Source organism: Lithobates pipiens, unplaced genomic scaffold (genome assembly GCF_037356315.1).
Source record: "Lithobates pipiens isolate NorthernLeopardFrog02 unplaced genomic scaffold, aLitPip1_a1.2 Scaffold_16, whole genome shotgun sequence".
Classification (NCBI taxonomy): domain Eukaryota; kingdom Metazoa; phylum Chordata; class Amphibia; order Anura; family Ranidae; genus Lithobates; species Lithobates pipiens.
In genome coordinates this window covers 128,923,455-128,949,600 of record NW_027507748.1, presented here as the reverse complement: position 1 = coordinate 128,949,600, position 26,146 = coordinate 128,923,455, and the positions used below count along the sequence as shown (strand labels likewise).

At 41.1% G+C, this 26,146-nt stretch overlaps 1 protein-coding gene across 2 annotated transcripts in view; it reads right to left on the bottom strand.

The window, feature by feature from the left end:
- Positions 1–26,146, bottom strand: part of PITPNM3 (PITPNM family member 3) — a 904,027-nt gene that overhangs the window by 363,680 nt on the left and 514,201 nt on the right. Inside the window, exon 1 of one of the 2 annotated variants that reach the window (XM_077480457.1) lies at positions 6,437–6,512. The exons of the other annotated variant lie outside the window; for it this stretch is intronic. Coding sequence (XP_077336583.1) covers positions 6,437–6,482 — 46 coding nt within the window. The 5' untranslated portion in view covers positions 6,483–6,512. Of the gene's footprint in view, positions 1–6,436; positions 6,513–26,146 lie in introns of those variants that run through there. 2 annotated transcript variants of the gene reach the window in all.

Genomic DNA, 26,146 nt, shown 5'->3' with positions numbered 1-26,146 from the left:
ACTTGCCTACTTTAAAGTGACTGACAGTCAATATACTAGATACATTTTATAATTAAAGTTAAACTTTCTACGTTTTTCTTAAAGTTTAATAAAAAAAATGACTATGCTATAGTTTGAATTTAAAATGTATTTGTGTGAACTGTGAAGTTAAGTCATGGATTGTGGAAACTAACTAGTTTTGAGTGATTGTATATCGTGTATACAACATTTACCACACTGACTAATGCTGAGTTGCAATGCTAAAAGTAGTTGGATCTGTATGTGCATTATAATTAATCAAACTTAGTCGATTAATCGATTAAAAGAAATTGATTAATCGAACACGAAAATTTTAATCAGTAACAGCCCTACTTTATTAGGGACTCTGACAACCATAGTTCATAGAAGACCACTATCAATATATACTGTAAGCATAATAAATGCACGAATATGGATATAAATGTCATTTTGATTTATATTTTGTGTGGCACCTTAAAAGTCCCATTCTCTTTGAAAAATAAACAAAAACAAAACAAAACAATACAATAATACATATAATATAATACAATACAAAATAAACAATAAACACCATGTATACATAGCTCCCAAATGTCCTTCATTTGGACAGACTGTCCCTCTTTTGATACCACATTCCTCTGTCCCTCTTTCCCCTTCCATTGTCCTTCTTTTTGGTTTGATATATAGAACTCCACAAAAAAAAAAAAAAATCAATTTCATCACCAACAAAGTATTTTACAGCATTAATGCTTTTATCCAACCTGTATATTATTACATTTGTTATTTTGAAAAGGCATCATATTAGAAAAGTAGTGTTGAAAAAAAATCACTAATGGCTTTACCCATTTTTATGAATAATAAAGTAATTGTAAAAAAAAAAAAAAAAAGGTTTATATTGGCCGTATTTTTTATATTTATGCCATTATTCTTTTAAAAGCAGAGTGTGTTTTTTTGATTTCTACATTTATTCAGTTGATACTCAGACTTTTTCGTGATCAGCACACCGTATTTATTTTATTTGATTGCTTGCTCCTATATTACATTAATTCAATCTATATATTGATACATTTTAAATAATGTGAAATGTTTTTTGTTCCCATCGCTTGCATTGATAGTCCATCTCCTGATTAACCATGTGCAATGCTTTGAAAATTAATCATACCCCTTGAAATTTTCCACATTCTGTCATGTTACAACCAAAAAACAAAATTTATTTTATTGGGATTTTATGTGATAGACAAACACAAAGTGGCACATAATTGTGAAGTGGAAGGAACATGATAAATGGTTTTCCAATTTTTTTTACAAAAAAATATATGAAAAGTGTGGCGTGCATTTATATTCAGCCTCCTTTACTCTGATACACCTAACTAAAATCTAGTGGAACCAATTGCCTTCAGAAGTCACCTAATTAGTAAATAGAGTCCACCTGTGTGTTATTTAATCTCAGTATAAATACAGGTGTTCTGTGAAGCCCTTAGAGGTTTGTTAGAGAACCTTAGTGAACAAACAGCATCATGAAGGCCAAGAAACACACTAGACATGTCAGGAATAAAATTGTGGAGACGTTTAAAGCAGAGTTAGGTTATAAAAAAAAAAATCCCAAGCTTTGAACATCTCACCGAGTACTATTCACGTCATCATCCGAAAATGGAAAGAGCATGGCACAACTGTAAACCTACCAAGACGTCCACTTAAACTGACAGGCCGGGTAAGGAGAGCATTAATCAGAGAAGCAGCAAAGAGGCCCATGGTAACTCTGAAGGAGCTGCAGAGATCCACAGCTCAGGTGGGAGAATCTGTTCACATGACAACTATGATGCCCTGTACACACGGTCCGAAATCAAAATCCGATCGTGTGGGGGCTCTATCGGACTTTTTCTGTTGGATTTTCCGACGCACAAAGTTTGAGAGCAGGATCTAAAATTTTCCGACAACGAAATCGGATCGCATAAAATCCGATCGCACAAATTCCGATCGTGTGTAGACAATTCCGACTGACAAAGTACCACGCATGCTCAGAATAAACTAAGAGATGAAAGCTATTGGCTACTGGCCCGTTTATAGTCCCGACATATGTGTTTGACGTCACCTTGTTCCGAACGATCGGATTTTCCTCCAACTTTTTCCGATCGTGTGTATGCAACACAAGTTTCGGCCAAAATCCGTCAGAAAAAAATGGATTATGTGTACAAGGCATTGGTCCTGCACACCACAAATCTGGCTTTTATGGAAGAGTGGCAAGCAGAAAGCCGTTACTGAAAGAAAGCCATAAGGAGTCCTGTTTGCAGTATGTGAGAAGCCATGGGGGGGACACAGCAAATATGTGGAAGAAGGTGCTCTGATCAGATGAGACCAAAATGTAATTTTTTGGCCTAAAAGCAAAACGCTATGTGTGGTGGAAAACTAACACTGCGCATCACCCTGGACACACCATCCCCACTATGAAACATGGTGGTGGCATCATCATGTTGTGGGCATGCTTTATTTAGCAGGGACAGGGAAGCTAGTCAGAGTTGATGGGAAGATGAAGAGTCTGCAAAAGACTTCAGACTGGGGTGGAGGTTTACCTTCCAGCAGGACAACGACCTTAAACATACAACCACCTGAAATACAATATAATGGTTTAGATCAAAGTATATTCATGTGTTAGAATGGCCCAGTCAAAGTCCAGACCTAAATCCAATTGAGAATCTGTGGCAAGACTTGAAAATTGCCGTTCACAGACACTCTCTATCCAATGTGACAGAGCTTGAGCTATTTTGCAAAGAAGAATGGGCAAAAATGTCACTCTCTAGATGTGCAAAGCTGGTAGAGACATCCCCAAAAAGACTTGCAGCTGTATCGCAGGGAAAGGTGGTTCTACAAAGTATTGACTCAGGGGGGCTGAATACAAATGCACCCCACATTTTTTGCATATTTATTTGTAAAAAAATTTGAAAAGTATTTATCACTTTCCTTCCACTCTTACAATTATGTGCCACTTTGTGTTGGTCTATCATATAAAATCCCAATAAAATACATTTACGTTTTCGGTTGTAACATGACAAGATGTGGAAAATTTCAAGGGGTACAAATACCAGTAGTATTTGTGCTAGTGACCTGTAAATTAATCCCTCACCCCCCTTATCCTGCACATCTGAACAATAACCCCTTCACCTCCGTCTTGCCACTATATGTGTCCAGCCCATTAACCCCCTCACTACCCTTTTCCTCTGTGAATGACTTGTACATTATTGTATCTAGTGTACTAATCCCAAGAGGTTAACCCCCCCTCAGTATCAGCATTTTTCTTATTTTTTTAAAAAACATTAGTACAAATTGAGATCCTCTTAGTGTATCTGCTTTCCAAAAAAGGGCCATTTTTGGGGTTTTCATACTTTTCTGGCATTTGATGTTAACAGAAAGTAAAATTTTATTGCATTTTTGGTCTTCATTATAATAAAAAGTGTGGTTATGAAATACCACCAAAAGAAACCTCTGTCTGTCTTGAAAAAATAAAAAGTAATAGTCAAACTATCACATTGCTGAAAATGGTAAAATGGCCTTGTAATAAAGGGGTATTAAAGGCTGACACTAGAAGTCTCTGCTAATCTTCAGTGTATTTGAATTTTTGGATCAATAAAAAAAACGCTTTGGAAAATGTTGGTGTGCCATTATGCATCTTCTCTGTTGCAAGGGAAGTGGGCATCGTGTATAGCATTTGTAGAAGAGAAAAGTGTTTCTCTGTAGTCTGGGGTAGAAAACAGAAGCAGATGCTTGCTTCCTATGGATAAATGCCGTGTTTCCTTTCCTTCAGCTCTATAGATAAGGCCTGATAATCCCGTGGCAAGCTGTTTGGAAAGGCATCAAAAACACTACTTTATGAAAAGCCGTTGTACAGAGTTTTACATTGTTATACTTCGTAGCTAAAGCAGCAGTTAGTTTCATTTAGAGGTAAATGTAGTTTTGCTTGGTGTGTATATGTCATTATTTGCTACATTCAAGACAGGCAATTTGTGCTTACAGCAAATTCTATGTCAATTTTCTTCACCAACCTTTCAATCTAATTTCCCTCTGCTAAAGTACCATTCCAAAAGTCACACAGAGACTTAATCGCCAATTCTCATTTACTTTTTCGATTTGCGATACTGTGCTACTTTTTCCAGGTCATAAATAAGAAATAAATAACGGCAGTCTACCTGGTAGCCAGTAATGTCACTGCCTTTTCCCACAAGGAATCCTTCAGCTTGAAGCCATCTGCTGCACAGCTATTATAGAAGTTAATCTGTCAAGATAAATATCTTCCCACAGCAAGCATGACATATGCTCTGAGTTTCTCCAATCAAAGGGACTATTAGGTCAGAAAATGGAAGAGGCTGATCTCACTTTTCAAGATAGCATGTTTTTTAATATGGCAGCTAACACGTCTGACACATCTGACCTATACTGCCAAGATATCCAAAAATGCAAAAACATCAACAGACTATTGCATTTCTCTAAATTTTAAATGATATCCACATAAAAAAACAGCTGTTCTGGCATAGTGGTGCATCCTACAAGTTGTCATTGTGATTCCCATATACCAACAGGGGTTAACCACATATAGACATCTAATATTAGAATTTCTTCACAAAGTACCCAACACCTTTCAACTTGTTCTTTAGCAATCTTCTTTAGGGGAAAGGGTATGTCAATATCTCAGATGTGTCATCACTGAATGCAAGCCAGATAACTTAAAAACATATTTGTAGATGCACAAGGGATGTTGGCAATACACAACTCGGAATAGACCTAATCTTATGATAAAATGCAAATACATTGGGGATGGGTATCAGCCAAATTCAATGTACATTCAAGTGTATGCTCCTCAAAACTCAAAATCAAACTTTTGTTTTTCATACTGTAATTTATTTTTGCTCTGTGATTTTTGATAAGTATTATTTAACCACTTGCTTACTGGGCACAAACACCATCTTCTTGCCCAGGCCAATTTTCAGCTTTTAGCGCTGTCACTCTTTGAATGACAATTGCGTTACCATGCAACACTGTACCCATATGAAATTTTGAGCACAAAGCAAGGTCTATAAAGACATGGATGAGCGAGTTTGGGGTGAATGAACTTGACTGGCCTGAGTCCCAAACTGAACCCAATAGAACATTTTTGGGATGATTTAGAACAGAGACTGCGAACCAGGACTTCTCATGTGCATCAGTGCCTAACCTCACAAATGCGCTTCTGGAAGAATGGTTAAACATTTCCAATAGACACTCCTAAACCTTGTGGACAGCCTTCCCAGAACAGTTGAAGCTGTTATAGCTGCAAAGGGTTTGCTAACTCAACATTGAACCCTACGGACTAAAGCCCCATACACACTATCAGATTTTCTGCAGACTTTTTCCTTCAGATTTACCAAAACCATATAATATGAGGTCAAACCTTAGGAGGTTCAATTTGTATGCAATCAGGCAGGCCCTTGTACTACATGGTTTTGGTAAACCTGAAGGAAAAAAATCAGCAGAAAATCTGATAGTGTGTATGGGGCTTAAGATTGGGACGCCATTAAAGGTTATGTGCGTGTAAAGGCAGGCGTACCAATACTTTTAGTAATACAGTGTGAGTATGTATACATATAAAATAATTGTGTTTTTTATTCATATTTGGTAGTTTGTACTACTCAGCAAAGCTCACGCTCCCTGCAGACTGGAAAGTTCTAGTCTTGACTGCTGAGAGAACATTGTATCCCTCCATGAACCTATGGAGCAATACATCACTTATAATAGCCATTTAGCTTGCTGAAGCAATGTGTATTATAAACCATTGCTAGTTTTTTTTTAATACTTACTAACACCATTTTTAAGCTTTTGTTGCATATATATAATTGCTGATTTCCTGCATGATCCAACATTATCTATTTTGTATAATGATAAATAACTGTAAAGAATAAAAAAGCAGGCACTAGTGTAAAGATGCATACAATAGAATTAAATAAAACATCTCCAAGATAAAGTTCTGTAAAGATTGAGGTATGTTTGTCTATAGAATTATTAAAATGCTGGCAACAAATACTGCAATAAAGACCAGTTACAATCTGTATTTACCAGTGCCAGGGTTTAGCAATGCTCTGCAGACAGAACAGGGAAGCAGTGGGAAAGAGGAAACTCCTTCTATCAATCAGAAAAACATCCCTTGGGCTAGACATACACTTCAACCGTGTCATTTCAGTACATTGATCATTAGCTATGTCATTGTCTACAATATCTTGCCAATTACATTTGCTGTAATTATTTCATATTTCTCTCCCTTATGGACCAGTGATGGACCAGTTTTCCCTTTTGGCAAAATACACTTCTGTTTTCTTCCCAACATCAAATTTTGATTTTTGAAGATACTTTTTTCTTTTAATTTTACTACGTATTGGGTTGTGTGAACTTCACTTAACCAAAGAATGAAACTTACTCTTTTCCGAACACATCCCCCCAATCATTTGTGTTTCCATAGTCATATGCTGTCGGACTGAAGTGTTTTGGCTTTTGCACTGAAAATGAATTAATGAGAGACTTGATTATTTTAAGTCTGAAGATAACGACTTAAGTGGAATAATCTAGATAATCAGACAACTTCTATGTACTCAAGTGAAACATTTGGATAATAGATGTAATTATGATCAACTGATGGCATAATGTTGGAGTGATCGACCATCAATGACGCATGTTGTGGAGAACACGAGAAGCCCTTACCGAAAAGAGATGATTAAGTATTTCATAATGTACTCATTCATATGTGGGCATCTTTAAGACTTTGTGAGCTTCACATTATGACTTTTTTTGTGTCAAATAACCTTTATTTACAAGATTTTTAGGGTACAATACATCAGAGAGCAACATACTAACAAAAGGTTGTATCCAGCATAGCAAACGGTACAGGCAGTTAAAGAAAACATGTCTGTGTTTGAAAGTGGTGTAACATGCAGTAAACATAAACTACCCAAAAGGAGAAGCTCCACTTGTCTGCCTCCTCCTCCCCTCTGCTGCCACATTTGGCACCTTTTGGGAGAGAGCAGGTACCTGGTTTTGACAGATGCTCCCTCCCATTTCCAGCTGAGTTTGCCATGGCAAACTCAATCGGATGTTCAGTCACCCTCATCCTTCCCCCAAAGCCGGCCCATACACAGAGCGCAGCATGCTTTGTGCATGCACGGTAGGGAGCCAGCTGTGAATCCACAAGGTTTCCCTCAGTGGAGATGGCAGTGGCAGCACCGGATAGCCAATTGAAAAATCGGCTTGGGTGAGGACAACCACGGGAGTCCTAGACAGGTAAGTGTCCGAACATTAACATTCAGCAGCTACGGTATTTGTAGTTGCTGACGTTTAAAGCGGTTGTATGTCCTTTTTTTTTTTTTTTACTTTTACCTACAAGTAAGCCTATAACAAGGTGTACCTGTAGGTAAAATTAATATCTCCAAGAAGAAGACTCCCACATGCACACGCTGGAGTGACATAATCGTGGCTTCTGCCACTCACAGCACCAGAGCCGGTAACATGTCAGCTCCCTCGGCGTGGAAGGGATCAGATGTCAAGGCCTCGTTCTAAGGTGAGTATTTCATAATGAGCTAGTTGCGCTGCCTTGCAGGTTTTTTTTGTTTAAAAAAAAAAAAAAACTGTGCGGGTATACAACCGCTTTAATTTTTTCTGAAGGAGCCTGGAGCTCCTTCTAAGTATCATTGCACATTCAAAAGACCCATGTGTAAAACAAAGGGCAAAGGAAGACCACAGGTATTACAACATGATCATGCAACTGGGAAGCCATGGTCTATGGGAAGGCAGTAGGGGGGTCATCGTATGGCAAAAAGATAGGAACATTTTTTTGAAGAGAGAGGGATCAGAAAGAGTGGTCTACCCTGCCTCTTTCACTACAAGGGTCTCCTTTACCATAATATTGATGAGTTTCTAGACCCATTCAAGGTAACGTGGAGGAGAAGTCAATTTCCAGTGGCAAAAAATGACAACTGCAGCTGCTAACAGTCAGGGTCTCAAGAGTCTTTTCTTTAATTTTGGTTAAGGACCCAGGAATAGGCAATTTCAGAAGAGGCCTTATCAGATTTACACATAGAATTAAAGAAAAAAAGGTGAAATCAATTGGCAGCCCCACCAAATATGCAAAAAAAGAGCCCATTCTGTGTAACTCCAGCAAGTCTCATGGAAAATTTGTGGCTTTTTTGCATACAATAGAGAAATTCCTGTCACCTTTTTTTTTTTTTTTGCTGCCTTGCCTGCTCTGTTTATCCTGGCAACTGTAAACATCAGGACAAGAGGTGATGGGTAATCCAAAATTTTATAGTTGCCAGCAGATTTTTAATGAAGACAAATCTGCCATTCTTTAGAAAAAAGAAAAAAAAGGTTTTGACTGTAGAGACACATATAAACTGAAAATTTTATTTAAAAGCCTAAAGTGGAAGATGCGTCTAACTATAACTAGTCATAAAAAGTTTTGCTTCCCCTCCTTTTACTTATCCTGCCCAATCAGTATAAACAAAATGTGTGAACTTACCTATTTTTTTATTCGCTCCAGTCTGGTCACATGATCCTGCAGCTCCAGGTCCCCCTAGTAAGTGAGCTGCTGCTGCAGGGGAGAGGAGGGAGCACCTACAATGCCTGGACCATTGGAGCTTATGGGTGACGTTTTGGCTTCTGTGATTCACAGCCATCGTCGCATGCTCACTTACACACAGCTACAGGATCATGTTTCTGGGATCGAGCAGATTGAAAATAGGTAAGTACACATATTTTTGGTACAGGTTAGGCAGGATAGGTGGGAAGAGTGGAAGGTACCATTTTTAAGAACAGGTATATTTAGGCTTTTCTTCCATTTTAAAACTGGTCTCTGGGGAAACAGCTAAATACCCACATGAAATGCATACATAACAGCTGTTTATCTACCAAAAAATGTGTACATTTGTCAATCCAGAGCTAAGATTCTACAGGCCAACAGTTCAGTCCTATTTCAGAGTGCAGGGGCCTTGATTTTTCTCTGTTGTACTTTCAATTTGACTATTGCTGGGTATACATGGGAATTTTTTTTCTAGTTCAATTCAGCAGGCTGAACGAAAAGAAAAAACATACAGATTAACGTACTAACACATCTGATGTTAGTGCGGAAATCTCTTCTCTTCTTTGGGCTGCCATTGTGTTCTGACAAGGGCACATTGCCTGTGATCACTGATCGGATGCTGGTTTTGCAGCATGCTCTGTCATCAGAAGACGGTCGTGAAACCAGCTTCTGTCCTATAAGGAGCTGTACATATGAGCTGAAAGTCGGCCGGATCCCATTGAACCGACAATTATCAGACGATTTTCTGCCCAGGTGTACCCAGCCTTTTTTTTTGTATGCGCTATAAGCAAAAAAAGAGCAGCAATTTTTAAAAAAAACTATATTTTTTAACTTTTTACTATAATAAATATTCCCCATTTAAAAAAAAAAAACACATTTCTTCATCAGTTAAGGTCAATATATATCCTTCTGCATATTTTTGGTAAAAAAAATTGCATTAAGCGTAAATTGATTGGTTTGTGCAAAAGTTATAGCATCTACAAACTATGGGAAAGATTTATGGCATTTTTATGGCATTTTTTTTTTAGTAATGGCGGTGATCTACATTTTTTTGCAGTATTGCGACATTGCGACAGACATATCAGACACTTTCGACACTTTTTTAGGACCACTGACAATTATACAGCGATTAGTGCTAAAAAAAAATGCACTCTTTACTGTGTAAATGTCACTGGCAGGGAAGGGGTTAACACTAGGGGGCGATCAAGGGCTTAACTGTGTGTTCCCTCAGTGTGTTCTAACTGTGTGGGGATGGGAGTAATTAGGAGAGGAGAAAAATTGTTTTTCCTACTTAGTAGGAACAAACGATATGTTTCTTCTTCCCTGATAGCACAGGGATTTGTGTGTTTACACACACAAATCCCAGTGCTGGCGCTCATGCACGCAATCGCGTGTGGCCAGCGGCGATCATGCCCGCCGGCCACGTGCAACAGGTCATGCGCCCTCTGGTTGCCAAAAAGCAGAAGGAGAACGTACCCGTATGGGATTTCGCTCAGGGAAGCCATTCTGCCGAAGTATATCTGCGTCAGCCAGTCGGGAACCGATTAAGCAAATACATTTGTTGATGCATTACTATTTAATATAAATGTACTGTGGGGTATAGTCTAGGTATCCATTCACTTTCAATAAAACTTCTCTTGATTTATTATCTCCCAGTTTATTCAAATGTGTATGATATATTAACGGCTGCAGAACTTAAAGTGTAACTAAAGGCAATTTTTTTTTCTCATTTTGGATAGAGTAAGGAAGGGTCTTAACCCCTGTAAGTTGTTTGCCATCTGTGTTCCATAAGGAAGATTCCCCTTCACTTCCTGTCCCATAGCCAAAACAGGAAATTAGAGGAAATCCCTCCAAAGTGGCAAAAAAAAAGGGTGTCAACATAGTCACCGGAACTTGCTCCCCACTGGAAGATTTCCCCTCTATTATTTTTCTGATGTAAACACAAAATTTGGACGTTTCTTTTACTTTCACTTTTGCATGATAAGGGGAAATAAGGGGAAATAGGATATATAGAGAGGGTACATTTTCCTAATGTGGGCCCAGACAGCAATAAAAACTAAACCCCAATTTATACAAAGCATTAAAAAAACAACAACAAAAAGTATTGTCTTTAGTTACACTTTAATTTGTGTCTTCTATATCTGTCTAGAGTTTGGCTTTAAATAACTGGTCCAACCAAAGCTCCTACTTAAGTTTTAGATACGTTTAACCACATTGACCTACTAAATTGCTATATCTGCACAGTATTTTTTAGGTCAACAAAATATTGTCCCAGTCTTGATTCCTGATTGGAATTCTCATTTATTTTACATTTTGCCACAGAATGAATGAGGCATAGTGGTGGGTTGCAGGCAGTACTAGGAGCTCTAGCAGAGATGTGGCTTCTGGAGCAGACAAGAGGTTTAAAAAGCAAGTCTATGATTTATTGTGTGAACTGAATATTCCAATAGAAGCACAAAGTCATCATTGACTGACCAGTTTTATGGCATAAACCTTTTTTTAGGATAAAAATAATTACTGTGAAGGACTTGGTTCTACATATATTAATAAAACCATAAAGCTTGAAGTGTCAAGTAATATCCTGTCTAATAAAATATACTCATTTCAAGATTTGGTTCAAGAGTGTCTAGACTAGAGCAATTTCGTTATGAAGAGGACAAAGAATATTTATTTTATAATACCATCATGACACTTTATTGTGATTTAAATTATAGTTGTAGTGTGAAGATTTGAGAACAGTCATTAGACTCATTTAGATCAGGATAAAATAGCAACTCATTTAAATCAGAATAAAATAAGTATATTTTGGTTTTGAAATAGGCTTCCATTTAAAAAATCAATATATTAAAGGCTAGAGAGGGTTATCGGAAAAATGATGCTTGCCTACAGTAGATCTAAGCCCTTGTACAAACGGTCGGAGAATCCGTCGGAATGTGTCCTATCGGACCGTGTTGTCGGATAATCTGACTGTGTGTGGTCTGCATCGGACTGTTTCCATCGGAATATCCGTCGGACCCAATTTTCCAACTTGTTGGAAATATTTTCAGACAAACTGGTCCGATTGGACATACTCCGATCATTTGTAGAGAATTCCGATCGGACAAAGTGCCATGCATGCTCAGATCAAATTCCTACAGCAAAGCTATTGGCTACTAGCCTGAACGATAACGTCATTATGTTATGTACAATCGGATTTTCCGACAACTAAATCCGTCGGACAAAATCCAACTGATTTGGTTGGCAGAATGTCCGACCGTGTGTACAGGGGCTAAGGCTTTGAGTGCATTTGGCTGTCCTCTCCTTTCCCTAATCCTGTTGTTCCCACATTTCAAAAATGGGTTTTTAACCAATTGGACATACTCTCTATTAAAATCGGCCCAGGCTACAAGCTATATAGTTATAACCATCATACCTCCTGTGTCTAAACTGGCTTTCTAGTGAAATATCAATTGCTCTATTCATTTTCCTATTAATAACTGCATACGTCAAGAATAATAGTAAAACTCTTCAATGCATATATAGAAATGAACAAATTGATTTATGAATCATATTCAAAAAATGACTGTATTCTCATGAGATTGTAGGCCACGCTCTCCCAAACAAAATCATTCCCCAGATACGAGCCAAGAAATAATTAGACAAAGAGTCAAGTTTGTCAAAATTTGGCCACAGCACATTTATTGGTTTAATGTAAAAATAACAATTTCCTTTATATTGATAATAATAAAATTCATTATCGCTTTATGAACACAAAATTATTAATCTGCCCAGTTATCAGAACTCGAGCAGAAAGTCACCAACGTTCTAACATATGCAAATCACGTCCCCCCTAGAAATCCAGAGTGACCCAACCACATAAACAGTGCACCCGACTAGAGAGGGAGGGAGGGAGGGAGCTCTTCTGCTGCTGCTCAGGTCCCAGGGGAAAAGGAATAAGCCCCCCATACACACAGCTCAAATTCCAGAAAATTTCTCACATTCCCATTGGATCTTCCTGAAAGTACCATTAACATATTTAAAGGGACAGTAACCTTTCCCTGATAAATCATGATAAGCAACAATTAAATGTTATTTTAAAGCTATGAGGTGAGGTGGCCACAATCTCAAGTAGGTGGGCCCCAAATTGTGCCCCCCTTTTTATTCCCTTTGGATGTTAAACTGATGTACATTAATCACTAATTTTCCAGTGTTTTATTTGATCATTCTTCCATTATCTGTAATGCCTGTATCATGTCTGTCAGCCACTTCTGTCTCACTCTCTTTAAAGCCTTTGCCGGAGGGCAGCATAATTCTCTGGAGTGATGCTGTATGTTGTGAATAGTGATGTGCCACAGGTTGAAATACAAAATCACTTCCCAGTTGAAATCCTTCTAAAGCTCTTTATCATGTAAATAAAGACATATATGGATTAGAGATTGTCCACACTGGAAATATGTTGGTATGTTAAGTGGTACACACATGTGAGAATATATGAGATAGCATGCACAAGCTTATAATTCCGTTGCATACAGCATATTTGTAACATTTTTAACGGACTTTAAAGTGCAGTTTGAGATAGCGGGTGAAACTGTAATGTAGAAATATTAGCCTTAATATCAGACAAACAGCAGTATACGATTTGAGGTTTACTAAATGATTGCAGGATACACTGACAATACAAATAAGGTGGCAGCAGGGGAATGTCATAAGCACAGAATAAATAATAGCAGGAAATGCAACTATTACAATAACAGGAGCTGCCTAGGAGCAGTTTACCATTAAGGACGCTAAGTGGCAGCACAGTACAGTCTAGGAGACACTCAGATAGTAAAGTAAAAAACACTACTTGGGTTTCACTTGGACACCTCCCTCACAAGGTGGCCAACTGGAGGGGCCCCTGGACCTCTGCAGGCAAATGGAATACAAAGTCTCTGGTCTGGACACCTAAGTGAATGGTTGGAGGACAGGGACCACCCCGCTGGAAGCTCAGCACCCTGAAAACAGTTTGGAGCAGTGCCCTCTACAGTGACTGTGTCTTCTTCTGAAGCTGCATGCAACTGTGCCCCAAGCTGGCTGCCCACATGCCAGATAAAATGGTGAAGGGGCAGATACCTGGGAACAGTTCGCATGCCCAGTCACCTCTGTCTCATTAGTCTTGTTTTTTTGTGGGGGTGTCTGACAGGAGCAAGATTTGGAAAGGTTTATTTTTCCCTTGGTGTGTTCTGGAGTCCAGGAGCTTGTGGAAGCCCACTAGATTGTGGGAAAAGCAAAGGAGTCTGCACCCACTGCTGAACAAAGTGGGTAAAGAGAGACTCTTTATATAAAACAATTTGGTGAATTATTAATGATAAAATTAGAAAGTTTAGTAAATTTACCTTAAACAGATTTCCCTGCAATCCAGAGGCATAACTAGAACCTTCAGGGCCCCGGTGCAAGAAATCATGATGGGCCCCTGCCCCCCCCCCTCCCTCCTTCCATCCAAGCCCCGGGCTTCCAATTTTGGGAGGGTGTCCATGGACATCCTCCCAGAACCCTGCCTCCCGTGTACCCCCTGGGATGTGCATCCAGCGCAATCACAGTAGCCCTTTACCATGTGATCAGATGAACACATGTAAACAGACTTGCCGGTTATCTGCAGCCCTTTCCTCCCATGCTGTGTCTGTGTGAGGAAATGGCTGCTGTTAACTGTCAAGAATGTCAGTAAATTGTTTACACTGATAATCAGTGCCCCAATCATCTGTGCCACCTATCAGTGCTCATAAATGCCACCTATCAGTGCCCGTTAATTTCTGCCTATAAGTGTTACCTATCAGTGTGCATCAATGCCGCCTATTTGTGCCCATCAATTCTGCCTATCAGCACCACCTATCAGTGCTCATCAATGCCACCTAACAGCGTCCATCAGTGCTATTCAATGCTGCCTATCAGCATCTATCAGTGCTCATTAATGCTGCCTATCAGTGCCACCTATTAGTGCTTATCAATGCCACCTATCATTATCTATCAGTGCCACCTATCAGTGCTCAATGCCCATCAGTGCTGCCTATCCATGCTCATCAAGGCAAGCCTATTAGTGCTCATCGATGCTGCCTATCAATGCCACCTATCAGTGCTCAACAATGCTTGTGTGGTGGAACCCATATGTCTCCAATAGATAGGAGAAAGTTACCATGTGCCCATCCCTAAATAAGTAATTTACTGTGGCTCCTCTTTGAATTTTATTATATCATTTGCTTAACAAACACGATAGTGGTCATTTCGTTTTATCAAAATGTTGTCCCTTCATGAACTGGTTTCGGTTCTACAAGTTCATGATGAATGTTCTTCAGCACTATGAAAAGAGGAAACAGGTAATGTCAATCATCAGTAAGAAAAAAGTTTATCCTTTCCCCTATTCACTACTACTGTGGTTTAAATGTTTTCTTTTGCTATGTACTGAATCATTTAAAACCCTACAGACAATAACTCACTTTTCAAACAATGAATCTTTAACTACAGAATACTATAGCAGCATATACACATTAATTCTTGTGATTAAATTTATGTCAGTTGTATGTTGGGTCAGAAGGGCACTGTCAGTGTTCAGATAAGCACTGTTGCTGATGATGTCTACACCAAGGTACTTATGTTCAATGCGACTATGTATTTTTTTCAATTTTTTTATAATTGACAATTTTTATTACACTGTATTATTTCCAGTATAAAAAATAAAGTGAAAAATAATATTAACATTCTCTGGACAGCATGCATGCCACCAATAAAAACAAAAAAGAAAACAAGGTAAGATGAGAGCTGGCCTGTTAGCAATATACACATAAGTGTGAAGTATTGGAAGATATGTGGTATTAATAATCGTACAAAAAACCACTAACATACTATATCGACCAATCAGTAATTTGCATAAGCGTAGTATACATATCCATGAGAAAAATAAGAAAAAAAAGGCATAGCAACAGTTGAAATCAACCAGCTGGACTCATAGCTCCTGGGCTCACAGCTTAATTTAATGAAAAAGAAGAAATTCTAAGATGTCAGAATATTGGGGGGGGGGGGGGTCAATCCTCAGGTACCAAAGCTCCCATATCACCTTGTGACGGTCCACCTTATCAACCAATCGAGCAGACAGGGATTCCATAACTTCCACATCTTTGATTCCAGAGTATAGATCGGTAAGTGATAGGGGATTCTGTTTTTTCCAATGAAGGGCGACTAGGCATCAGGCTGCTGTTAGTATATGTATAGTCGATTTTTTGCCTAATCCCGGCAGTTTAGGAGGAAGGAGTCACAATAGGAAAACCTTTGGGGAAAAAGGGATGTCCGTCTCAAACAACCAACGAAGAGGGTCCCGGACCGAGCACCAATAGGGTTGCAGAGATGGGCATTGCCAGTAGATGTGGAATAATGTGTCCTTGTCCACATCTCCAACAGCGGTCCAAGGCCAAAGTGTAGATAGCATGGCAACGGGATGGTGTCATGTACCAGAAGTACAGTACCTTATATGTATTCTCCTTATATAGGGTACATATAGAGCTTTTGGCTGCATGTGACCATATAATTTGCCATTGTGCCGAGGAGAGTTTCTCTCCTAGATTCTCCTCCCATTTTAGCATATATCTATGTTTTTCCAAAGAGTCTACCTTATATGAATTTATTTGTATATAACTGAAGTTAATCTCCTCAGGAAGGGACCAGATAGAATTAAGGACTAAATGAGGATGGCTTACTGCCTTCCACAGTAAGTTGTTTGGATGAATGGGGGCTAACCATAGTTTATCTATTTGGGTCCAATGATTATATGCCGGGAGGGTGACCCAGGAGGCTATAGTTCACAGCTGGGCAGCATGGTAGTAGCAAAGGAGATTTGGGAAAGCCAATCCCCCTTCACTTTGGGAGGCATAATGTTTTGAACAGGCTACTCGATGCTGTTTATAATTCCAAGAGAAATTTAGGAGATCCATCTGGAGTCTTTTAAGCTGTGTGGATGGAATAGGCACTGGTAAAGTCAAGAAGCAATGTAAGATCTTGGGTAGAATTGTCATTTTAACTGAAGCCATGCGTCCGATCCAGGAAATTGGGTAGTGCCTCCATTTAGCCAAAAGGGCTCTAATAGACGCGAGGAGGAGCTTAAAATTTGCATCATAGAGGGAGTCGTATAGGGGGTGAGTTGCACCCCTAAATATTTAATGGTGTGGGTCTTCCATGAATATGGAAAATTTTCGGAGAGGTGGCGCACTTCCAAGGGAGACATATTTAGTGGGAGGGCTTCTGATTTGGCTGGATTCACCTTATAGCCAGATAGGACCCTAAATTCCTCTAGTAGTTTGTGGAGATTGGGAAGAGTCACCCTCATGTCAGGGTAAGCAATTTGTCATCAGCGAATAAGTAGATTTTAAACCTGCGTCCCCTAACAAATACTCTGCTAATGTTAGGGTCCTGACAAAACTGGGCCACCAGGGGCTCAACACAAAGGGAAAAAGCAGGGGGGAGAGTGGGCATCTCTGCCTTGTCCCAATCAAAATGGTGAAGGGAGGGGATGCCACAAATGGTGTTTTAATAGAGGCGGATGGAGTTGCATACAGCTGTCTGATTGCCCTAAGGAGTGGCCCCTGGAAGCCCAGATATTTAAGGAATGCAAACAGAAAAGGCCATGCTAGTCTGTCGAAGGCCATTTCAGCATCCAAACGAAGTAACAGTGCCTCAATATTCTGTCTGCTTACTATATCTATTAAATTGATGACTCTTCTGGCATTGTCACCTGATGTCCGGGGACAAAACCCACCTGATCTTTATTAATTAGGGAATGGAGGATTTTGTTGAGATGGAGGGACAGTAATTTCATAAAGATTTTCAAATCTGAGTTTAGTAGAACAATGGGTCTGTAACTCCCACAAAGTGTGTGACCCTTGTTGGACTTGGGTATCAGCTTTAGATGAGAGGCCTGTATGTCCCTCGGGATTTAATCTCTGCTCATAAACGCATTAAATAATCTAGTCATATATGGTAGTAGGATAATCGGGAAAGTCTTATAGTATTTACATAGAAGGCCATCAGGCCCTGAGGCCTTATTGTTTGGCAAATGCTTCAGTTTCTCTGCCACCTCATCTACAGTTATTGGAGAGTTGAGAGACAATAAAGCCTCCACTGGCAGGGTGTGCACTCCACTACTCACAAGGTAAGCTCATAAGCGTTCAAGGAAAAGGTCCCAATAGGGTCCCGTAAGGCCTGGGGGGCCGAAGTGTAAGTATGTTCTTGCAGTTTACGTGCTAGTAAGGTATGGGCCTTGTTCCCCTTGTCATAATAAACCTAACGTAATCTTTGGAGGGCCTTTTCAACTTTGCCTATGTCAATACTTTTCAAAACAGCCCAGAGGCGTATACGTTTCCTCAGGAGACGGATTGAAGATGAAGAGGAAAGTTGGGATTCCAGGTCTTGCAGTCTCTCTACAGTCTGCTGTCATAACTGTCTAGTGTTTTTCTTCCATGCAGTGGAGATAGCTACATTGTCCACGTATAACTGATTTATGTGCCTCCAATAGAGTCCCTGAGGAGATATCTGGAGTAGTATTCTCAACAAAGTATAGTTTTAGGGCTGTCTCCGGATCTGCTTTGGTACTGATATTTTTAAGAAGGAAATCATTAAGTTGCCAGTGACAGCATTTGAGCTTGGAGTCTGCTAGATTTCGTTTCAAAAGGATCGGAGCATGGTCCGACCAGGACATATGGAAGATGTCCACAGTGTTGAGCACCTGCAGAGAAGGAGCATTTATGAAGAAGTAATCTAACCTTGTGTGAGTACGGAATAGGTGAGAGTAGTGGGAGCATTGTCGTTCTGTCTGGTGGGCAGAGCAAACCTACGAGTAGTCTGTCAGAACTGTTGGGATTGTCCGGAGAGGTATGGGGAAGTGGGTTTTTACAGAGGGACGTCCTGTCCGACATTGGAGAGAATGGGAGATTAAAGTCCCCTCCCACCACCAAAAATGAATGTGGGATTCTAAATAAGATATACAGTGGTGTGAAAAAGTGTTTGCCCCCTTCCTCATTTCCTGTTCCTTTGCATGTTTGTCACACTTAAGTGTTTCGGAACATCAAACCAATTTAAACAATAGTCAAGGACAACACAAGTAAACACAAAATGCAATTTGTAAATTAAGGTGTTTATTATTAAAGGTGAAAAAAAATCCAAACCAGCATGGCCCTGTGTGAAAAAGTGATTGCCCCCCTTGTTAAAACATACTATAACTGTGGTTGTCCACACCTGAGTTCAATTTCTCTAGCCACACCCAGGCCTGATTATTGCCACACCTGTTCACAATCAAGGCATCACTTAAATAGGAGCTGCTTGACACAGTAAGGTCCACCAGAAGATCCTTAAAAGCTACACGTCATGCCGAGACCCAAAGAAATTCAGGAACAATTGAGAAAGAAAGTAATTGAGATCTATCAGTCTGGAAAGGGTTATAAAGCCATTTCCAAAGCTTTGGGAATCCAGCGAACCACAGTGAGAGCCATTATCCACAAATGGCGAAGACATGGAACAGTGGTGAACCTTCCCAGGAGTGGCCGGCCGCCCAAAATGACCCCAAGAGCGCAGCGACGACTCATCAAAGAGGTCACAAAAGACCCCACAACAACGTCCAAGGAACTGCAGGCCTCACTTGCCTCAGTTAAGGTCAGCGTTCATGCCTCCACCATCAGGAAAAGACTGGGCAAAAATGGCCTGCATGGCAGAGTTTCAAGGAGAAAACCACTGCTGAGCAAAAAGAACATCAAAGCTCGTCTCAATTTCTCCACAACACATCTTGATGATCCCCAAGACTTTTGGGACAACATTCTGTGGACCGATGAGACAAAAGTGGAACTCTTTGGAAGGTGTGTGTCCAAGTATATCTGGCGTAGAAGGAACACTGCATTTCATAAAAAGAACATTATACCAACAGTAAAATATGGTGGTGGTAGTGTGATGGTCTGGGGCTGTTTTGCTGCTTCAGGACCTGGAAGACTTGCCGTGATAAAAGGAACTATGAATTCTGCTGTCTACCAAGAGATCCTGAAGGAGAATGTCCGACCATCTGTTCGTGTACTCAAGCTGAAACGAACTTGGGTTCTGCAGCAGGACAATGATCCTAAACACACCAGCAAGTCCACCACCGAATGGCTGAAGAAAAACAAAATGAAGACTTTGGAGTGGCCTAGCCAAAGTCCTGACCTGAATCCTTTTGAGATGTTGTGGTGTGACCTTAAAAAGGCTGTTCATGCTCGAAAACCCTCTAATGTAACTGAATTAGGACAATTCTGCAAAGATGAGTGGGCCAAAATTCCTCCAGGACGCTGTAAAAGCCTCATTGCACGTTATCGCAAACGCTTGGTTGCAGTTGTTGCTGCTAAGGGTGGCCCAACCAGTTATAAGGTTTAGGGGGCAATCACTTTTTCACACAGGGCCATGATGGTTTGGATTTTTTTTCACCTTTAATAATAAACACCTTCATTTACAAATTGCATTTTGTGTTTACTTGTGTTGTCCTTGACTATTGTTTAAATTGGTTTGATGTTCCGAAACACTTAAGTGTGACAAACATGCAAAGGAACAGGAAATGAGGAAGGGGGCAAACACTTTTTCACACCACTGTATATATATATATATATATATATATATATATATATATATATATATATATATATATATACACGCCTTAGTGACAAAGGACACCTGTTTTATGTTTGGCGCATAGATGTTACAGAAGGCTATATCGTATTGTTGCCATTTGCCTCTAAGGATTAGGTGCCACCCCTGAGGGTGAGTAAGAGAATGTGGGTGTGAAGGGGACCCATTTTTAATCAGAATGGCCACTCCTGCTTTCTTTTTAGGGCTAGAAGCTAAAAACCCCAAAGGGAAAAATCTAGATGCGAACGTCAAAGTCGTTTTTTTATCAAAATGCGTCTCCTGTACGAATATCACCTCCGCACCTGAGTCTCTGATGCTCCTCAGTGCCAACTGCCTCCTAAAATTTGAGTTAAGCTCGTTAACATTATGTGAATATACCTGTTCCATGGTGGAGTTGGGGGGGCGCTCAAATGACAGTGTATAAATATACAATGTCGTGTACAATACTTATCCAACCCAGAGGCCAAGGATAGCATGCCCCGGCATAGCACGATGATCGCCATCAGTGAGGAGTAGAGCCATGAGCCCAGGAGTGTAGAGACGAGAAAGAAAGAACAAAAAGAAAAACAAATTAAAACAAAACATAGACCACAAAACAGGTAGTAGAGGTCCAACAATATACCAAACGTTCCGTATTACCACCATTGTGCAATTCAAGGGCCAGGGGGGTAAAGTATAGGAAATAAGGATCTTGAAATCACTATGTTAAATGAGAGGGGCTGTGTCAGAAACTAAGCTTTACCTGCCGCCCAAAAACGGGGACCTGCTGTCAAGCTATATAAAGCTAGAGGGGAAATCCAAAGGAAACTATCATAAGGTATAATCAGGTGGGTGCCCGGGACCGGGGTGAGGAGCCAGAGAGAAAAGGAAACTTCCAGACCACACCCTCCGGCTCCCAGCAGCCCCCCGATGGATTCTTTAACCCAGAAAGATGAAGTCAATTTACATCTGTGAGGGAGCAACTGTTAGGGAAAATTGTAGTGCAGCCTGCAAAGATGCGCAACTCCGCTGTGACACAGTATAGTAAGTCAGAAAGTTCTTCCGGAGAGGTATGAATGGTTTGTGAGCCATGGGAATAAAAAAGAAGGAAAAAAGAAGTGGCGAGGTTGTTATCACACGTGAGGGACCCTCAGCCCGGTCGCTACTTGGGGCTCTTGCAGGGGGAGTCAGGAGGTCTTCATCGCTTCTTCATAGAGACTCTTTGCCACGCAGTCGGTGTGGGTGGGGGAGGAGGGGGATAATATCCCATCCCGGAAGGTCAGTTGTGAGTTCTCCAGGGTGTCACAGAACAAACGTAGGTCTTCAGGAACCCAGAGAACTGCTGTCTTCCTGTTGTGTGTAGCCAATAGGCTGAAGGGGAAGCCCCATGGGTACACAATAGCACTGTCCTGTAAGGTGTGGAGAAGTGGTTGAAGTGTTCTGCGCTTCTGGAGTGTAATCCAGGAAAGATCAGGAAATAGATGGATTGGGGTATACTCAAACAGGATTGGCTTAGTCACTCTGGCTTTACGCATAATATCTTCTTTTAGAGAAAATGAGTTAATTCTACAGAGGACATCACTAGGATTGGATGCTGGGCCTTTAGGTTTTAGAGCTCTGTGGGCCCTGTCCATTTCAATGTGTGTGGAGGCAGGGACCCCCACTAGGTTGTTGAAAATGATTTGGAGGACTGTTCTCAAACCCTCTGGACCTTTGGATTCTGGGAGGCCTCGATCCCAGATGTTGTTGCTACGGTTACGTTTATCCAAGTCTTCCAGATGACGTTGCATGTCCCGGAGAATGAAGCGATCATCCACCTGTTGGGATTGAACATGGTGGATCATGAGCTTAGTGGATTGCAAGTTTTCCTCCATGTCTTTAACTTGGGTAGATGCAGCTACTATACTGCAGCTGCTGACTTTTAATAATCAGTCACTTACCTGTCCTGGAGTCCAGCGATGCTGGTGCCACAGCTGATGTTTCCATCAGCTGTCGGGTGCATACCACTTCCATTGCAAGTAAGGGAACCTGGTAATGAAGCCTTATGGCAGTTAGGAAAGTGATATTTGGTTCCCGCAAGCGCAATGTTCTTTGTGGCTTTGGGGGGCTAGGGAGGGAATATGGAGTCCCAGCTGTGATAGGGGAGTGCCGCAGCCACGGCAGAGATTCGTTCCCCAGAGGGAGCCACTGTCAGGTTCCCTGGGGGTGAAGGAGCGGATGGTGTGCTCACCTGCTGAGGTGCCAGAGTCCTCCGTGAGTTTACCTAGCAAGATGGTGCAGGCAACTGCACATGGATCGGAGGAGGTGACCCGTGCAGCTGAAGTTTCCACAGAGGGTCCGGACCTGCCGTGGGTGGATATTAGGGATGGGCTTTATGTTCGAGTCGAGCAGGAGTTCGACTCGAACATTGGCTGTTCGCCAAACAGTGAACAATTTTGGGTGTTCACGGAAAATTCGAAAGCCGCGGAACACCCTTTAAAAGTCTATGGGAGAACTCAAAAGTGCTAATTTTAAAGGCTTATATGCATGGCATTGTCAGAAAAAGTGTTTGGGGACCTGAGTTTTAAAAACGCACGTTTTTTCGGGAGCAGTGATTTTAATAATGCTTAAAGTGAAACAATAAAAGTGTAATATTCCTTTAAATGTTGTACCTGGGGGGCGTCTATAGTATGCCTGTAAAGGGAACAGTCTGACAGCAAAATGACATTTCTAAAGGAAAAAAAGTCATTTAAAACTACTCACGGCTATAATGAATTGTCGGTCCGACAATACACATAAAAGTTCATTGATAAAAACGGCATGGAATTTCCCCACAGGGGAACCTCGAACCAAAATGAAAAAAAAATGCGTGGGGGTCCCCCTAAATTCCATACCAGACCCTTCAGGTCTGGTATGGATATTAAGGGGAACCCCACACCAAAATTTAAAAAAAAAAATGGCGTGGAGGTCCCCCTCAAAATCCATACCAGACACTTCAGGTCTGGTATGGATTTTAAGGGGAACCCCGTGCCAAAATTTTTTAAAAAAATGGCGTGGGGTCCCCCCAAAAATCCACACCAGACCCTTATCTGAGCATGCAACCTGGCAGGCCGCAGGAAAAGAGGGGGGACGAGAGAGCACCCCCCTGAACTGTACCAGGCCACGTGCCCTTAACATTGGGAGGGTGCTTTGGGGTAGCGCCCCCCCCAAGCATCTTGTCCCCATGTTGATGGGGAGAAGGGTCTCATCCCCATAACCCTTGCCCGGTGGTTGTGGGGGTCTGCAGGCAGGGGCTTATCAGAATCTGGAAGCCCCCTTTAACAAGGGGACCCCCAGATCCCGGCCCCCCGTGTGAATTAGTAATGAGGTACAAATGTTCCCTTACCATTTCACAAAAAAATGTCAAAAGGGATAAAAAACACAAGAGATGGTTTTTGACAAGTCCTTTATTGATTTCTTCTTCTTTCTGCTTCTTCTTCCATCTTCTTTCTTCTGGCCTTCCTTCTGTGTTCTTCTTCTTCCTCCATCTTCTTCCTCATCTTCTTCTTCCTCCACTCTTCTCGTCCCTCACCTTGCTCCGGCTTCTTCTCCGCTCCATCCGCACGATCTGCCTCAGTGGGAGTCTTCTACCGTGTGACGCTTCTGTTCTTCAGACACTTCTTATATAATTATAAATAATATTTTTTCCTTTAGAAATGTCAATGTTGTTTGAATGTTCAAACGAATTTTTTGCCTGTTCGCATGCTATGGGTGTGAGCCGAACTGTTCAGCTCATCCCTAGTAGATTTGCTACTGGGGAAGTCGCCGGCGATCTCCAGTGGGGCCGCCCATGTGAATCCCAAAGTCTCGGGTACAGGAGGAGGTGTCTGTGAGGCTTGCATTGGTGCCATACTGCCAGTCTGCCGTGCGGAGGGCCCAGGTAGCTGGTGGAAGTACGAGTGGATCGGGGGAGCTGGCGTGAGAGTTTGTCCCAAGGTTCCTCAATGTCTTTGGGATCGGGTGTTGCGGTTTCTGTCCATGTGGCTACATTAGTTCCTCCGTATGTAGCGTAAGAAGAGCAGGTCTGTGGAAAGCAGGAAGATTAGACGTCCATCTTGCTCAGCATCTAGCCACGCCTCCTAATGTGACAATATTAAAGTGACACTAAACAATATGCTTATTTGGCAAAAATAGTCCATAAAAATCCACTACTTAAAGTGGTTATAAACCTGAGACATGAAACATGAACAAAGCACATCCTTCTATGCTGTTTACTTGTCATCTGTGACAGATTTTCCTGATTCTAAGAAACAATTGTTAATGGGGGAGTAGAGCTTTAGTACACAGCCTGTGATTGACAGCAGCGGCTGTGCATGTTCCCCGTGTACTGTGAGGAGGAAGGTGCGCCCTTTCCCTCCAATCATGGCTCAGAGCTCCGGTCACTGAGCTTTGCAGTTCAAATTCCCGCCCCCTGCTTTTTAGAGAAATTCGGTGTAAAATGTGTGTTGTAGAAGGCTGTAGAAAAGAGAGGACTTCAAGTAGGGCTCAAGTCCTGCGGGAACGCATGGGAACGGAGTTCCTGTACTTTTTCCACAACAGGAACTCAGTTCCCATTAGCAGCCATGTCCTGCAAGACTTTGAAGTATGTGAGCTGTGTGGCAGGTGCTACACCAGCAGCTGCCGACACAGCTCGTGCTGCACACCTGACCATTCAGGCATTGCCAATAGGGGGCCCCATGACAGCTTCCGCTTCGATCTACCTGTCAATCACAGCTAGCTGACGGATAGATCAGGTCTAGGTCTAGTTGACAGGTAGATCAGCTATTCTGCTCACAGGCCATGCAGGGAGAGAGGTGAGCTGAGGGAGGAACATCGGTTTGGGGTGGTAAGCTGAGCACAATACGTGGCAAAGTTTAATGCCAGGAGGGAAGTTTATGTGGAAATATGTGAAGAGTTGGAATAGCAGCGATAGTGTGTTGGAGCCCTGCAGAGTTTGCAGCCCCCCAAGCTAACATACATCTCCTAAGCAGGAACACATCACTATCTCCCCAAGCATTCTGTCCAGACAATGAGCAGTTAATTTATGACCTTTCCATTTAACTCTTTGTTATCCAAACTCTGTTCAATAAAAAGTGTAAACTTACCACATAAACACTCTATATACAAAATAAAAAATTCCCCAATAAAGATCTGAACATGATGTTCACATTTGCATTGAAGCACAATTGAATGAATGCTGATTATTCAGAGAATTACCGTATTTATGTTATTGAGGATTGTTTTTTCTTATGTACAAACAGTTAAGCTTCATACACACAATACGAAAATTGGATGAAAAATACCACTTTTGAAGCGTTCGTGCATATGAGCGTATCATTTTTTTTTTTGGTGGGGGAGTGGATCTTGGGTGGGAGTTCCCACACTTTTTTCCCAGGACTTGGCCCCTGTCTACAGTTAAACAGATACAATGTATATAGGAAGATTTGTTTCATCTATGTGTATCATCTGAGGCTGTTCACTTCACTGGGTATATGTAAGGCTACATTGACATCAAATTGTCACAATTTAAAGCGTTTTTTAAAGCATTTTTTGGAGCAGAATTGCAGCTTTTGTCTGGCCTTTTTTTAGGCGTTTTTCAATAAAAAGGTGTGGAGTGCTGCTGAAAAAGGGGCGGAGAGCTGCTGTTTGAGCAAAAAAATGCGTCATAATGCTTGAAAAAAAGAAAACGCTACAAAAAGTTAATGTCACACTTTTCAGGCATTTCCATTGAAATCTATAGGGACAAAAATGAAAAATTCTGCCTGAAAAAGTAGCTCATGTACTTTTTTGAGTGGCAGGCGTTTCGCTACAAGTGACAGGACGCTCAGGTGTGAACAAGGGCTTCTCAAAACAACAGGTTTTTGCTTGCTGAGTATTTATGAGATTCAAGCTACAAAAAGCTCAAGTATGAATGGGGACTTAGGGTTTACAACCACTTTAATG